This window comes from Mesoplodon densirostris, chromosome 3 (genome assembly GCF_025265405.1).
Source record: "Mesoplodon densirostris isolate mMesDen1 chromosome 3, mMesDen1 primary haplotype, whole genome shotgun sequence".
In the NCBI taxonomy this organism is placed as follows: domain Eukaryota; kingdom Metazoa; phylum Chordata; class Mammalia; order Artiodactyla; family Ziphiidae; genus Mesoplodon; species Mesoplodon densirostris.
In genome coordinates, this window is record NC_082663.1 from 102889099 (window position 1) to 102905353 (window position 16255).

Here is a 16255-nt window from a genome sequence, read left to right on the forward strand (position 1 = left end):
ACGTTTAAATAAGGATTACTATGAAAGCAATATTTTTCTTCATATAAATAATTTGTATCTTGAGCTGGATGTGTCCCCTGGGTGTATATATGCTCTTGTATATTTCTAAGAAATGCTAATCAAAACAGAGAGCGGTTATTCTTACAATGCTTGCCCTGCATCCTTGGAAGTGGTTGGTAATGATGACAAATGTTAGAATCTGTTCATGTGTGATAGTTTCTTTTTAAAACGTCAGCTAGATTTTTATCCATCACAGACAAGTTTCAAGTCATGTGAGCTCGTTAAACAATTTGTTAATACAAAGGGCAGTTAAGCAAAACCACCAACCATACACATGGCTTTAAGATCTTAATCTAAAGTGAAATTCATATCATTTATTTGTATGTAAAAATAAATGACCACTCTAGACACTTGAAATCATTTATTCAAGGCATTTTTACATAATCTTGCAATCATAGTGTAGGCATATAATAGAATGTGAGAGTGTAAAGAAGAATATAAAGCCAGTGTCTGGGCATTTAAAATAAGAGCTCTTCAAAAAAGTTAAAAATGTTTTACAACTAGAATTCCTGAAAAATTTGGGAGAAACTAAAACCATTAAAAACATTACAATACCAAATCACATGTTACTCAGTTCATAGCAAGCAGTTATATATTAAATGTTTATATCCTGTGAGCTAAGACAACACATTTTACATTCAAGTTGAAATAATTCAGCACCATTTTGGCTAGAAGGATAAATGAAATGCTTAAAGTGTTCAAAAGTGGCCCAGGACTTTTGGTAGCTGGGAATGAAATATGGCTATTGATTGAATATATTGATTTCGAATATGAATTCTAAACATAAAAAATATAGAAAAGGGTAATTTTTACTTATCAGTTACAGTTAACTATCAAAACAAGCTATTATTAAAACAAAATATCTTCTGACCAGAAATTCAATATTTTAACAAATTTGGTAAAGATAAATTCTTAGTACCATGATAATTTTAGTGAACTGAATTTCCTCTACAATCTAAGTATTGGGAACATTTATGAGTGTGATTATCTCCTTTGAGGTCAAGGAGGAAAAAAAATTGTTCATTATTAAAAATAATGCCTAGTGAATAATTAGATGATAGCAATTGTGAATAAAGTCATTATGTAAAAATATAAAGATTTCCTGGAAATAGGTAAGTTATGTGTTTATAGGTTATGGTACTGTTGTGAGACTGAATCCTAGCCTCAAAGGTCAAGACATCTTTAATATAGACTGTGGTCTGAATAATTATGAGGCCACTAATATGGCATGTGGAAGACTCACTAAGTTATCTTCCCATTTAGCCGACTTTTTCACAGTTCTTATTAGTTTAAAAACCAGTCTCTTTTCAGTACTCATTTCTACTTCCTATTTAAAAGATTTTTTATTTAGAGTTTGGTAAGACTGGATTATATTTTTTATTTTGTTAATGGATAAATTTTACCCGCTAATCATTATCTGTGAGCCTTGGTGGTTATTTAGAGAAGAGATTCCTTGAGGTTCAAAAATATTGAGTGTTAAATCAATACCTGTGAGTTATGTGGGAGTGTTTAGGGGTGGGGAGGAATATCTATATAAGGAATAAGCGAGAATCTTTAGCCTCTTAATCGAAACTTTTTTTTTCTAAAATCAACGAAATAGTATGTGTTATATTTAAAAGGCAGACACTTCAGGGGTTGGAAACATAGTTTTAACTATTAGTAACACATACATGCATATATCTATTCATTTTTAACTTTTTAAAAAATAAACTATGGTCATGAAAAACAATAGTGCTTAAAACAATTTTTTTTAGACATGTACTTACGATGTTAAAAATGAAATAAGCTGAACCTCATGGGTAATAATGACATTTCAAATACTTATTGAGGTTAGGGACAATCATCTTCATATCCCAATGCCTAGCATGTGAGTGCCTAGTGTATATTAGGCCTTTAAATGATGATGGATGTATAGACAGATGGAAGGCCCATGGAATGATAGTAAATACATCTTCTCATATGTATCCAAAGGCCATGATATTAGCTAGTTTTTAGTATAGGGGTAAGAATCTTAATGAAATGATAGGTCTTAAATCTGTAGATGCCAGTCTGGCTCAGTATTAATACTGACAGTAGTTTTTGTTTTTAAAAAAGCAAGTATATTAAAATATCTCTATTAGAAAAGATTACAATTTAAAAGGATCACTCTACAATCTTAAAACTAAAAGCAATTTAAGGCAAAGAGGTACATCAAAGAAGCTATTCCATAGCTCAGATACTAGCTCAGTGGAAGTTCTGGGTCTCTATCAAGCTGTCTGTATTGTCTCTTGGTAAGTGTGTGCCCTGGTAGATGAGGGTCATGTGGCCCACTCCATCTGCCCCTGATTACTGTCCATCTCTAGCCCCTCTTGCCTTGCTAGGCACTCGTTGAGTGCAGAACGGTTTTTTGTAGCTAGTGTTGATATTACAGCTCTATGACATATAATACAGGGATGCCAACTCACTTTTAAATTCTACCTAATGTGTCCTGGCACTGGAAATACCTTGCTTGAGATTTTAATACTGGTTAAAGGAGGAAAACTTCTGCTTAAGCACCACTAACTTAAAAGTGTAATTTGATTTCTTTCTGTACCTTTTGAATCTCGGAAAAATAGAAATTCTCCAAATGCTGTTGTGGCACATGGTTTCACAGTTTAAAATAAAATCATAGCTGTCTCATGCAACACAGTCCTTGGTTTTGCAGAAAGTTGTTTTTTTTTCCTTATTCACCAACATCTCAAGTATATAATGCTATGCGCTTTGCTAATTTGTATTATATTTCAGACACACACAAAAAAACATGTATGACTGATTCCTGGATGACCTAGGATAATGTTCTTGTATCCATATACATTGTCATTTATTCTGGACAATTTAAAATTTTTCAGTCTTATTTTTTTTAAAGCTGATCATTTAAAAAATGTAGAAAAGTTGAAAATCCTAAGGTGTTTTTCATTAATATTTCTAAGTATTTTAGAGACAGTTGTGGTTTGGGGGACTTGTTTGAATGATTTTCATGTAAGCAAGGAAAATTTTTTGGCTAATAGTTTAATATACTTAAATGCATACTATCTCTGGATGTATTACATCTATCATCAGAATAACTTCCCATTGACACAGTTGTCCTATGTATAACAGTCCCCAGAACAGTAATTTTAAGAATGCCAATTAAAAGGTCTCTGCCCATAGGAAAACTAAAGACTAGAGGGGAGCATCAACAAAGGTCAGACAGGAGTTGGGCAGCTCAATTGCTTAATTCATTCCAAAACAAAAGCTGACTTAAGTCAGAATGAAATTTTACACTTGACAGAAAGAAAGGAGTTTATCTACTAATTTTAAAATGTAAACATAAATTTTATATAGGGTGTAACTATCTGAATACATATATTGCCATTTCTCTGCTATATAGTAATATTTCTTGACACCAATGGTAACGTGTTTGTTCCTTCCTCAGCACCAAATGTGTCCATATCTATTTAAACAGTAGGAGCCTCATTTCTAAAGTAATCTATGCTAGGACATATATAAGCCAGTTATTATTATGGTTCACTAAAGTTTCAGAACTTTAGAAAATTCTCAGTTTAAAATAATTTTGACTCATTCATTGAAATTTTTTTTTTTCGTTTTGCACTATAATTTCAGAAGGAGCATAAGAAGTTTGGATTTCTTTGAAAGAGCCAAGTGTGCAATTACAGACTTGAAACACTGTGTTAATTCACAAGGTAATGTGAATGATAATATTAAAAATTTCCCAAATAATGCTGATTTAAATGTTCAAAATCCAGTTATGTGCTTTGTTACAAAACAGTCCAAACAAAAATTCCTTTGTTGTTGTCTGTTCTCTCTTTCAAAATACATGAATCCTACTGAAGTTAATCTATTTTTCCCCACTTCAGAACACCAGGTACTGATTTATCCATTGGAAGTTTTGGCTTGCTTTCTAATACCTAGATTAAGAAAACAAAATAAGACAAGTTATTAACCTGATAATACTCTGAATGAGTATAGTAGACAAGTTTAAAGTCACCTTTTTAAAATATGTGTGTGTGGGTGTGTATACAGATAGATAGATAGACAGCAATTTCTCTCCACCAAAGCGATAGTCACCTTCTGAAATTATCCATTAATACATTATTTTAATACTAATTTGAAGAAAGTGACTATGTCAGTAGCAGAAAGTGTATGCCTGATACCTACAAACTTGACGTTTAGAGTTAAAAGAAACATCCTCTGAAACAATCAAGGCTAAAGCAGGATTTATAGGAACAGCATCCCTGGCCAGCTGAGTTCACTCCATGCAGCAAGTGTGGCATGTCCACTAAGAAGCAGGTTCATGACCTCTGCACTGTCCTGCATTAGTCCTTTCCCAGCATGGTTCTGGATGTAGAATGTTACATGAACAGGCCAAGACTGGGTCAAAGCCAATAAATCTAATACTGTATTTATATTGTGATCATAGATCCCCACATAAATGAAATAAGAATCACTTAGTCCAAATCATAAACCATCAGTTTCCAAATAGTCATTTCTATGAAAAAAGAACTTAATCATGGTATCTTAGAATTGAACTGGGCCACAGAGTCATCTGGTTCATACGTTGGGTTTACAGTGAGGAAAATGAGGGAGATAGGACACATCAAAGGCACACACTTTCTTACTGGGTGGTTTTTACACACCAATAGAATGCTCTCAAATATTTGATTAGCATGAAAAACAATCGGTGAACTAAGAGATGATGTGTCTTTAAGAGATTAAAAAAAAGTACAATAACGTTACCAAGGGAATCACACACACACTTGCTTACAGAGCCACGGATTGACCACATGGCTTTAGGCAAGATACACACCTTGCTCAAGAAACTTCAAAGACTCCCCGTGGCCACCAGGATGAAGTTCAAACTTTTTAGCTTGCTCTTCAGTGCTCGCTTTGATCTGGTCCCAAATTTTCCATTCTTTTTTGCCCATGAAACTTATGCCTTAGCCAGACTAGAAGACTTGCTTTTCCAAACATGCCCTGCAATTTCTTCTTGCCATGCAGTTGCAGGTGATGTTGACTCCTCCCAGCATGCCCTTCCTTAACTCTCTCCAGTGCAGTCCTCCTCAGCCCTCAAGGCCCAATTCAAATGCTGTCCTAAAGCCACTCCTGAATCTCAGCCAGAGAAAATTTCGCCTTCCTCTGAACTCTGATCCCTACCAAGGGAGGCGAAAGTGAAAGTCAAAATATAAGAGGTGAGCATCATTCTAAAGGTGAGGGTTTCTTTCTCAAGTCAAGGTTTCTGTACTTCTCCCATTATTTTCCACTCGTAGAGAAGTATGAGCTCGTTATTTTATTACAAATCACTGCCTATGGGTCCTTTCATTTTTTCATATTTTCATCTGATCAATATTGCTCATTAAAATTTTACATCAACCACTCTTGCAATTTATAGTCAGTGACAAGTAGCTAAAAAAAGAGAAAGAAACTATGCTGGAACAAAATAACAATTTTTATTTGTTCTAAATATCTAGCAATACTCAATTCAATGGATTCTAGTGATGACAAGCAAGACACCTTCTATACAACAACAGAATCACCTCACCAGACCTTTTCCTCATGGGAGGGCAGCAGTTGTACCTGAGAGTCACTTAGCTTATTGTAGCAGAGGTCATCCTGTTTTGACTGCATTTTATTTTACCCCCCACCATGGCATTTTCTTATTGTTTCAAAAATGAAATTGCCAATGAATACATAATAAGTGAATAAATTAAGGAATTATAAAAATTAAGAGAAATTAATCCACTTATTTTAAATTATTTTATTTTAAGGTACTCCTCTTCTGGGGATTTTCAGTTATACGGTGATCAGCTCCACACAATATGGGCCATAAACAGCCAGGTTTTCTGTATTTTGGGCATGTTCAGAAGAATATATTTGATAATCTTCTTTCAGTGCTACACCTTTGCTGTCATAGACTACATCTGTCTCTAATGCTATGATGACACTTAAAAAGCACCGGCTTTGCTCCTCTATGGAAATAAGGAAAAGGCTCCCCTCCAAGGTGAATGTAGCCCAATCCACTTTAAGCTCCACATTCCTCCTGGCTAGGATCCCCAGTAGTGAGCAAAATATGCACAACCAGATAGGTTTATCTGTACTTTGGGAAGCCCACAAACTACAGGTTCATCTGCAGCAACCACTGTCCTGGTTTATGTAGCAGGGAGAAATTTCTATAAATTTTAAGTTTCTAGTGTAGCTCTGATAGACACCTTTTGGCATGATCCATAGGCACTGACTAATGCCTCTCACATCACAGCAAAGCTGACATGTGTTCAGTATCACTCTCATGGTGTTCTTGTGTTGGGAAGGTATCACTCACAGGTGGCATATGTAGTTAGAATCTATAACCCAGCATCCCTAGAGCAGGCAGTGCTTAAGGGGTCAAGGTGGGACAGAGAGACAAGACCGCAAAACTACCCTTTAGTTACTCTCATCAAAGCACCACGCCTGTAATACTTAAGTGCTGGGATTCCTTCTAAGATTTCATTCAAAGAAGGGTTTCAGGACTAGGAAAATTATGAAGGCACCTCCATACAAGCCTCCTTTTGCAGGGTATTTCCCTATTACTTGTGTTTGTAGAACTCAAATATGTGAAATCTTGATTTCTACAGAACAGGTGGTCTGACCTCTTCAGCTGCATACTTTAAGACAATCACTTTTAAAGTGTACTTTGAAGAACTCTAGGAATTTCTTCAGGGCTCCTTCATGGACTATGGGGAAGAGGCAGGAAACCCAACTCTCTGGGTTCCCACAAGGTTATCCACACTGCATATTGCATATTTTACAGACTCAGCTGCCACAGGCTTTGAGGGTAAACAATGTGTTGTGTGTCTTGTCTTAAAAGCTAAGTTTCAGGGTGATAAAAACCTGAGTACATCCCCTCCTCCATTCTCTAGCATTATCAAAAAAAGATCAGCTCTAATTATGTTATAGTACAGACTCTACCGTTTTCTACCTTTGGTCTACTTTACAAGGAAGCTGCAGTAGTAGTGAAAACAAATGTGTATAATGCCTATCAATGAACTAAAACTCATTGTCAGGAGAATTACTTAGCTAGGCAAATAGGACTCACGGTGAAATTGTGCAGCCCGAGGCATATGCATGGTGTCCTGTGTAGCGAATTTCACAGCGGACGACATTGTTGGTATAGTCTGACTCAGGCACCAGGTAGCTGGGGTTCACACTGACCTAGGCAACACAAACATCATCTGTGTTTCATATTTTATCAACAGTGTTTACTGGTTAATTTCTTCTTATTTTCACAGGGCTAGAACAGAGGCAATGTGCTCCAACTAAATCAAGCAGGGAGGGGGTGTAAGTTAGGCACGTGGTTCAACTCTGGAGAAGTTATCGAAGGAGGCTGTATATTTTTCCCTAAAGTTTTTTCAAATAAGAATTTAAAAAATATATCTAGGTTGGTTTAGAAGTACTTCTGGAAGATGTATAATTGCTTGAAGGACCATGATTATTTAACATTGGAATCCAGAGAAGAGGCCCATGAGTTGCAACTGCAATAAATTATGGGTACATATTCAAAGGTCTCTACCTTTAGAATATAGTTTCCAGGTTTTACATCTGTAATATCAATCCACTGGCAGTCTATGTCTGCATTATAGGTATCATAGCAGCCAGGACTCAGCCCCTGAAACAAATAAAATTCAAAAATTAAAAAGATGGTATATGGCTAGAATGTGCTAAAGAATATGCTTATTATTTGCAAATTAAATTTTAAGTTAGTACTTACAAGAGTTTGACATAAAACTATACTTATATTGCATCTCCTTTGAGAAGTATATATTACTCAGCCTTATAGCACCTCCAGCTAAAAAAAATACAGGACTAATATAAGTAGTAGTACATCTCGCTTCTTAAAATTGTCATAAATCACTAGTGATAAATACAATCTTAAGTGACAAAATAGGCCTCTACCAAAATTCTTGAATATTACCAGTTCAGGAATAAAGGCCATGTAATAATCAACTTGACTCAAATGTCTTGTTATCAGTGGAACTCTCTCCAATTTCTCTTCTTGGAAATTACCTTCCTATACGCTGAATACCCAAGATACTCTGTGTATAGATTTTATGGTATTTATCCTTCTCTCCTCTGTATTAAAATCATACTATATAAGAATATATCTAACTAGAGATTGTAAGCTGCCCAAGGACAGTCTATATTGCATTTTTGAATAGTTAACACTTATGAAGTATGTATTATATGCCAGGATCAATTAAACATGTTAAATATATAAATTTAATTCTCACAACTACACGAGGCAGGAGGTAGTATTAACCCATTTTACAAATAAAGAAACTGAGGCACTATAAGGTCAAATAGCTCACCCAAGAATATACAGCTAGTTAATGGCTGAGCTGGTTTTGAGTTTAGGCATTTGAGGTCCAGGGTCCCTGATTGTAACCACCACACTATGTTCTTTTTCACATCATCGCTGAATATTTTGTTGTATTAAAGGGATGATTGCCACATCAACTCTACTTGCAAAGATATTCACTTCAATAAGTAAATGAGTGCCTTCTACAGGCTGAGAAGAGAAAAACACCACTAAGATATGGTCCTTGCTCTCCAGAAAGTTATAGCCTGGTGAAATTTGCTCAAATTGGGGTCCATAGGTATATTCTTGATTCCACTGGTTCTTCATCAGACGTTTTAACTGTTGTATTTGCAGTCTAATGCTAATCAAAATCAATTAAAAAGTATAGGCTAGAATCATTTAAACTCAATACCACGATTTAATTTCAGCACCCAAAATTGTTTGGTGCTTAAGATCACCTTGGTCACCAGAGAGATGGCAGAATCATCTAAAGCCTGTTCTACCAGTGCTGGTTTGCCTGTGGTTTGATTTGGGAAGAATGGGGGAGAACTGTGCTCTCATAAAGCACACATTAGTACAGATAGGCCAAACTCAAAAAGTACCTGTGCCACAGCAGTTAGAACCATTTTCCCACTTTGGTCCATACCAACTTGTGATCATTCGTTAACCTTATGTTGAGTAGTAAATATATTATGAAGAATTTTCTGTTTCTGATTTCCAGCACATAATTCTGATTCTGGCACATAGTATATATTCAGTAAGTGTTAGCTATTATTGTTGCTGCTGCTACTACTACTACTACTACCACCTTCATGGCACTGTAAGGGATTCACTGGATTAGATACCCATTTAAGACTGGTTTAAATAATGCTACAATGCTTATCTTACCTTTAAGTGAACAAAAGAGCTTTAAAGAATGCTGAAATTGCCACTCTACCTTACTCAAGTGGCAGAATTTAAGTATAAGCTTTGATTATTTGAACTGGCAAACAAAAAAGGAGTTTTTCAGGGCAGTAAGCAAACAGGCATTTCCTGTATTCAAACTTTAAAAACTTTTTAAAAAATGTAGAACCTTAGCCAAGGCTGTATAGATTAACTATTTGGTTTTAGCAAAACATAACTGTTTGTTACATAAATTAATGAGGTTAATGTAACTTTCTCGTTTTGTATATATTTAATATGTAAATTTGTTATCTAAGAACTTATATGAAAGTATAAATATAAAGAAGTCACATCTAGTATTACTTTTGGATACATTTAAAAACTTTATAATACAACTAATCTAAATCAATACTGGGACTTTGTGAGAATTTTTTTTTCCCTTTAAATGAAGCCCATGTTCAAGAATCACCAGTCTACTGAAAAACACAAATACATTGGTCATTTGTAGTGTAAGACCTAGTGAATAACGGTTAAACAGGACACAAATGGAGGATAATTAACAAGAAAGCTACCTAGCTGATTCACTTCATTATAAACAGAAACTAACACACCACTGTAAAGCAATTATACTCCAATAAAGATGTTAAAAAAAAAAGGTACCACATAAAAAGAAGTAGGGTGACCCCCCACGGAACTGGGGGACTCACATGCTATAAATACCTATAGTCTTAGATTCAAATATTTCAGCAGTGAGCTGTCCAGAGTGCCTCTTTTTCTAAAGGAAGAGAATAAACTCCAGGTCCACTGCACAGGTGGGTGCTGTGGGACTTAGAACTATTACTGAGTGAAAAGGCGACCTCTATATACATATATGTGTAATGTGTGGGTAGGTTACATCTCTTTTGCTTAAAGAGTAAGTGCTGCCCCAGGGCGAGAGGAATTGAACCCTTACCCCTCCAATTGCTATGATGTTCTAAGCTGAGAGAAAGAAGCAACGGTAACATTTAGGTCACCAGAAAGCTTCCTGCCACAGCCCTGGAATTTGCTTCCCAAGATGCAAGCTGCTGATCCTTTTGTGTCCTGAGTTATGTACATTCACTACTCCCTGCCAAGATTTCCACTGGAGTAAAATTATAATGTTCTTTTACAAATTAGGGTTTCTTATGGAAATACTGGCACAGCTTTTAAATGACACACATTTTCCCATTATAAGACATACAAACTGCTTAGGACGGCACTCTTTTTAAAAATCCATCCAAAGGACATCTGACATCAATTATACCGTAGATTTAAATATATATGCATGGAGAAAGAAACTGTGTCCTTCTGCTCTTCTTCATATGATTAAAAGAGACATTTTTAAAGTACTTTTTAAGAAACTTATTTTCTGGCCTTTTGCTAATCCCAATCACCATTCTATTTTTAGTTTAATAGGTAGAGGGAGGAATAGTTTTGCAGGTGACAAAACAGATATCTTTTCTACAATTGCTTACCAATCAAGTTAAAGAATACAGAATGAGTGCAGAAACTGGAAACCATTAGGATTTTTTCAGATAATAAACTACTGCTTTTCACTGTAGAACATAACAGGTAGGCACATTGACTTTCTGTGATGATGAAATACTTTAAAAGTAATTTGGATCATCAAGCCATCACTTTCCTTTTCCCAATAATTTACCATATGGACTAGATGACCCCCTAAATAAAATAGTTTTTTAAAAAGACAGCCTGCAGGAAAGAAAATAGAAGACTGTTTTCTCTCTGAAGCCTGTGGGTTCTTGATTCCAGGTTGCCACCCTACCTGTGTGTGTGCAGTACATGCAAATCGCCTATGGTAGCCGTAGTCACAGGACGTGTCCTCAAGACAGAAACTTGCTTTGTGGCCTTCAGCCACTCTTCTCTGGGTGCTGGCATCAAGCAGGTCATAGTGGCTGAATTCATCCATGCTGTGGTAATGTCTAATGTCCCACACAACACAGAGACAGTGGTCAGTGACATACAGAGAAAGCAATGAGGATTCTAGATGACATCCCCACTGCTTCCCACACTTGTTTTGACATCAAAATTGAGATCAAGTTGATCTTCTTAAAGGTAGATTCATGCTAGATTTTTTTTCCAGGACAAAAATCTATCAAAACTATAAGGCTTTAACTTTGCTACTAGGAAAAAAGGACCTACTTTGAGTATTTTGCTTTTCTATTTCACCCTGTTTTATCTTTGAATATTAAATAGAGATAGATAGTAAATTATCTTTGTTTAAGTGAAACTTGCCATATGTTCTCTAGTACATCTCCTTTGGCTGCCACTACCGATGCTTCATTCCAAAAAAGAAGAGCACTTGTCTCTTGGGAGGTTTCTGTGAAATTTTAAAACATTGTGTTCTCACACATTTAAAATCCTTACTAAAATGCAAAGGAGAAATAAAGGCATGTTTTATCCACCATTATTATTTAACTAGTATAAACTTTTATATAGAAATAATTCTATTTTGTCAGCAAATTAGGTGCTCACATCTATTTTCCTCCTTTCATTAAAGTGAAGGTGCTGAGCTGTTCATCTTCTCACATAAGGAAAGAACAAGAAGAAATGGCTTGAACTATAGCAAGTTTAAGGGCACAAAACAGGATTTCCGGGCAATAAACACCTAGGCAAGTTACCAAGTCAAACTATGGAATTACCTCATGTGAAAATATTTAAATTTAGGATAAAACAAGCAACTACCTTGGGTTTGATACAGGCCTTTTAAAAGATTGAGGTAGGCCCTTCTCAGTTCATGGAGTAAATCATCTACATCTTTCTTTGAGAATGGTATCTGAATCCTTTTCATAATGTGTGATCTTTATTAAATGCTATGAAACGCTAACTAACTGTAGATGATCTTGACTGTAATAGGCTTTTTTAGAACTCTTACCTGTAGTATATTGGGATAAAACTCTAGTGAAGCTAATTGCTGTATCCTATCAACAGTTTTAATAAGCTGGGCTTAGAGTTTCCAGTTTAAAAGATAACAGGATATAGTAGTTGATGTATTATTTTAAAGATAAATTTCCTTGATTATGTGAAGTTACACAGAGAGAAATTCTAAATGTAAATAACAGCAATTTTCTCCCTTTGTGTAAGAATTTGTCATATCAAGAATCACCTGTAGCTAGATCTTCAGTGCCTCACACAGTGGTTAGCATGTAGTAGGTGCTTCAATACATATTTATTGAAGATTTGAAAAAAGAATACTTTTGTTAGGGAGGAAAGAATTCAGAGCATGGGTTAGAGAGAGTTACAGGAGAAGTACTGCAAACTGAAGGCAGAGTGTTTTAATGAGAGAGTCTAACTTTGCAGAGTATGTGAAGAAGATGAGGACCAGGAAAAATGACTAATGACTCCTTGGAGCAGTTTTATTAGAGCAATGGAGGGTTTGAGTGAATGAGGAGAGATGACGTGGAGGCGAGTGGAGACTACAGTTTGCAGGGCGTTGAACCGTAAAGGGAAAGAGAGAGATGACTTTTTGAAAGGGAGGTCACATGTAGGACCTTTTGAATAAGCAAATGTGGAAATATTGGGGGAAAGGAGAATAATCATAGGCTATATTGTTCTTTATATATTTGAATGCTAGGAATACTTTCAGTGAAGAGTTCTGAGTCCATTTTATCTCTTGGCTCTGTTTAATGCAGTAGCCCCTCTGTATCCTTGAGTTCCATATACAGGAGTGTAGAACCTGTAGTTTTGGAACCCGGGAATACAGAGGGCCGACTGTACTATGGCATTTTATATAAGGGATTTGAGCATCTTTGGGTTTTTGGTATCTGCAGCGGGTCCTGGAATCAAGCTCCAACCGATACGGAGGGATGACTATACTACTGCTAGCAGTCAGAGGTTTGAACAATATCCTTTGCAGTAGAAATAACACATTTAAGATGTTTACACAGCAGGTGTTGGGCTTTTATTGATTTCCCCTGTAATGCGGCTTTTGTAAAAAAAAAAAAAAAAAAAAAAGAATCACCTGTAAAATGAAAAAGCAACTCAAAAGTAGAGGCCCATCCACTTACTGGTGACAACTGTGCCATTCCCAGGAATATCTCGGTCGGCTTGGTAAGAAATCTGATGTCCCTTGGTTTTTCACTCTTTGGGGAAATCTTAGCAGCACCCTGTGATCATAATCTCTGACATCTGCCCTGTATGCTGAGCTGTGATTTTGAAAAAAGAAACATTATTATTTTCACAGAATATTAACTAAAGACAAAACTACAAGCAAAACCTTTCCATTTTATAATGGTCACTACCCTCTTCCCCCAACTAGGCTATCAGTTCCAAGAGACCAGGGCATTTTGCATACATTTTTTTCTTAAACAGTTAACTAAGATGTAAAGTGGGGAAGTAACTCTAATAAAAGAGTATTCCCAGATTAGATAAATAATTTAGTAACTATCTTTAAAACAATGGCATTACTGTAGTAATATTATAGGGAATGCAGTGGTGTGTGGTGCAAGACTCTAGAATGAAGATGATGAGCTTGGATTTCTTCTTTTAGCTGGACAGTTATAAAGGAAGTGGAAGAAATTTACAAAATAAAGTTTTTCTTATTTATTTTGTGTGAATATATATATTTAAATACTATTGATGACCTTATTTTACATTAAAAAAATTTTTATGTGTCTTATCAAATCATCTTTTGCTCCCTCTGCTGGTTCCCCAGCAGCAAACTCAGGGAATTCCATTCCCCAAATTGCTAAGATTTTATTTTAGGACTAATGCAAAAACAAAGCTCTTGCTCATGCTCTTATTCTGGCTGAAGTAATACCAAAATAACTTAAGTTAATTGTGGCTTCAGATAAAAGAAGAAAACTATGACACCCAATAAGGGGTGCCGTACTGGCAAAGTGGCTCCCAATCTTTTAAAGGGGTATTAACAAGCTCTTCCATTACAGTATTTTTTCCACGTTATAGTAGTTTAATAAAACCTTATTGGAAACAGTTGGCTCCAGAGTTTAAGGATCTTGGAAAAAGAATAGGAGACACCCCCCACACACACACACACACACACACTCTCCAGGATAAGGGTTTGTTTCATCTCCCTGACTTGTGCCACAGTTTGAAAGTCAGAACCCACAGAAATCTTCATAATTTTAACTCTCCATCCAGGTCAGCATGCCCAGGAGAACACGTTCCACTTCCCAACTCCTGTCTGCACGGAACAAGAGTGGTCGGAACCAGGCACTTGAGCAGCACCCCCGGAACCAAGACGGAGGAGCTGGGCCGAGGAGATACAGCTGGTACCTGGCCAAGCAGTTTTCCTCCGCAGCGCATCTCAGGTTGTACATGGCCGTCTTTTGCACGTACGTGGACGCCTGGATGTAGTAGGGGTCGGGCACCAGGTCCGGAAGACCTAAACGTCAGCCAGGCGATAGGCAAAACAGTGAGACAACTCAGCGGCCCTCACCCTGGCTCCGGGTCCCTCCATGTCCCTTACTCCTCACCCTTCACCCAGCCGGATTGCGGTTGTAGGGCTGCGGCTAGCAGAAGAATGGGGACGCCCAGGGCTGCAAAGCAATGCGGAAAGAAAGCAGGAGGGGCCAGGCGCGCGGTTTGCACCAGATTCCAGGGCTGCCTCTGCAGGAGCAGGGGGAGGGATGGGATCTGCATGGACTGAGGCCTGCCGCGCCCAGGCAGCCACGTCGGGGAGCCACAGAGTTGGGGAAAGGGTGCGCGGGTGTTTCCGGCGACTTGGGGGTGCTTACCATACTGGAAGTAGCCGGTGCCATATCCAGGCCGGTACCTGCTCCCAGGCCTGGGCCTTTCGTATGTGTCGTAGTAGTTGTAATAGGGGTTGTCGTCGGTGTACTTGTAGGGGTTGTACGGGTCGTCGCCCACCATGCCGTCCACGTCCACGCGGTTGGGCGGCCTCAGGTTACTGAGCGCCGGGAGCTCTCCTGGCGCCGTCTGGTTACCGGTGCGCGGGGCCCCAGACATCGAGTAGCCAGCTTGGAACCAGTGGCGGGCGGCGGGCCTGGGGCGGCCAGCTGCGGCTCCGGACAAGCCGGCCGTCCGCGCCCGCGCCGCCACCGTGCGGTTGTTGCGGAGCAGCAAGATTGGCGTGCGCAGCTGCGGGGCGGTGGCGTTGGCGGCGCCCGGGGCGGTGGCGCCCGGGTCCCGCCGGCGCTGTGGCTGGTACTGCGAGCCCAGGCTCAGCAAGCTGAACACCTGCCCGTTGTTCTCCCATTGGATCTTCTGGCGCCAGGCGCCCGGAGCCGCTGGCTGCTCGCGAGGGGGCTGCTGGTGGCCGGCGGCCGGCGGGGCGCAGCGCACGAGTGCGCAGAGCTGCAGCGGCCCGAGCAGGAGTGCGGTCCAGGCGTAGCGCATCGCTCCCTTTGCTGGATTGTCCCCGCTCTGGGAGGACGTAGCTCGGAGGGAAAAAAAAAAAAAAAAAAAAAAAAAGACGGGGCTCAAATCGCGAGAGGGAGGGAGAAATCTTCAACTAGGGAGGCGGACTGGGCTCGTGTCTATCTCAGTCCCCACCAAGCAGTGCCAAGGGTGGGCTGCAGACTCTCTCCAGTAAAGGCGGCTGCTGGGACGTGGCACTCGCCTCTCTCCTCTTTCTCAGTCCTTCTGGAAGGCGACGGGGAGCGGCGTGGCGGCCCCGGCGAACGGGCAGTGTCTGGAGTGAAGGAAGGAGGAGAGATTTTAAACTTTCTGGCACATTTGCAAAGTTACACAAGCCGTTCTGGCCCGGCCGCCCCTCCGCTATTTGTTCACGTAATGTGATTGGAAACGTGCAAGGCGGACAGCTCCTCGCCTCTGCCCCTCCCTCCCCTCCCCGTCTTGTCCTCCTCCCCCCAGACACGTTGCACAGGGAGCGTTAAGGGGAAAGAACAAAACGGAACACACATCCTGAGACACACTCTTAATCTGGGGCGAACATGCAGGAATTTCAAAAGACTCAGACAGGCAAAGCCAGCCAGGCCATGGGGCGAC

At 38.8% G+C, this 16255-nt stretch overlaps 1 protein-coding gene across 2 annotated transcripts; it reads right to left on the minus strand.

The window, feature by feature from the left end:
* Window positions 1–406: 406 nt before the first annotated feature.
* Window positions 407–16042, minus strand: LOX (lysyl oxidase). 2 transcript variants are annotated; one of them, XM_060093283.1, is made up of 7 exons: window positions 15022–16041; window positions 14561–14669; window positions 13333–13470; window positions 11091–11247; window positions 7622–7717; window positions 7148–7263; window positions 407–3986 (listed from the first exon to the last, which is right to left on the minus strand). In XM_060093283.1, the coding sequence occupies exons 1-7, from the start codon at window positions 15641–15643 to the stop codon at window positions 3980–3982; spliced, it is 1245 nt and encodes a 414-aa protein (XP_059949266.1). In that variant the 5' UTR covers window positions 15644–16041; the 3' UTR covers window positions 407–3979. The 2 variants fall into 2 exon arrangements, with proteins under 2 accessions (XP_059949266.1, XP_059949267.1); XM_060093284.1 differs by lacking the exon at window positions 407–3986 and having other exon boundaries at window positions 7144–7263; window positions 15022–16042.
* Window positions 16043–16255: the final 213 nt, after the last annotated feature.

What these genes read in the sequence shown, in the direction of transcription:
- LOX (XM_060093283.1), bottom strand. Translation starts at nt 15,643, where the DNA reads ATGCGCTACGCCTGGACCGCACTCCTGCTCGGGCCGCTGCAGCTCTGC. An exon ending in GAATGGCACAGTTGTCACCA is followed by an intron (nt 11,248 to 13,332) that starts GTAAGTGGATGG and finishes GTGGGACATTAG; the next exon opens with ACATTACCACAGCATGGATG. An exon ending in CTGGAAACTATATTCTAAAG is followed by an intron (nt 7,264 to 7,621) that starts GTAGAGACCTTT and finishes TGTGTTGCCTAG; the next exon opens with GTCAGTGTGAACCCCAGCTA.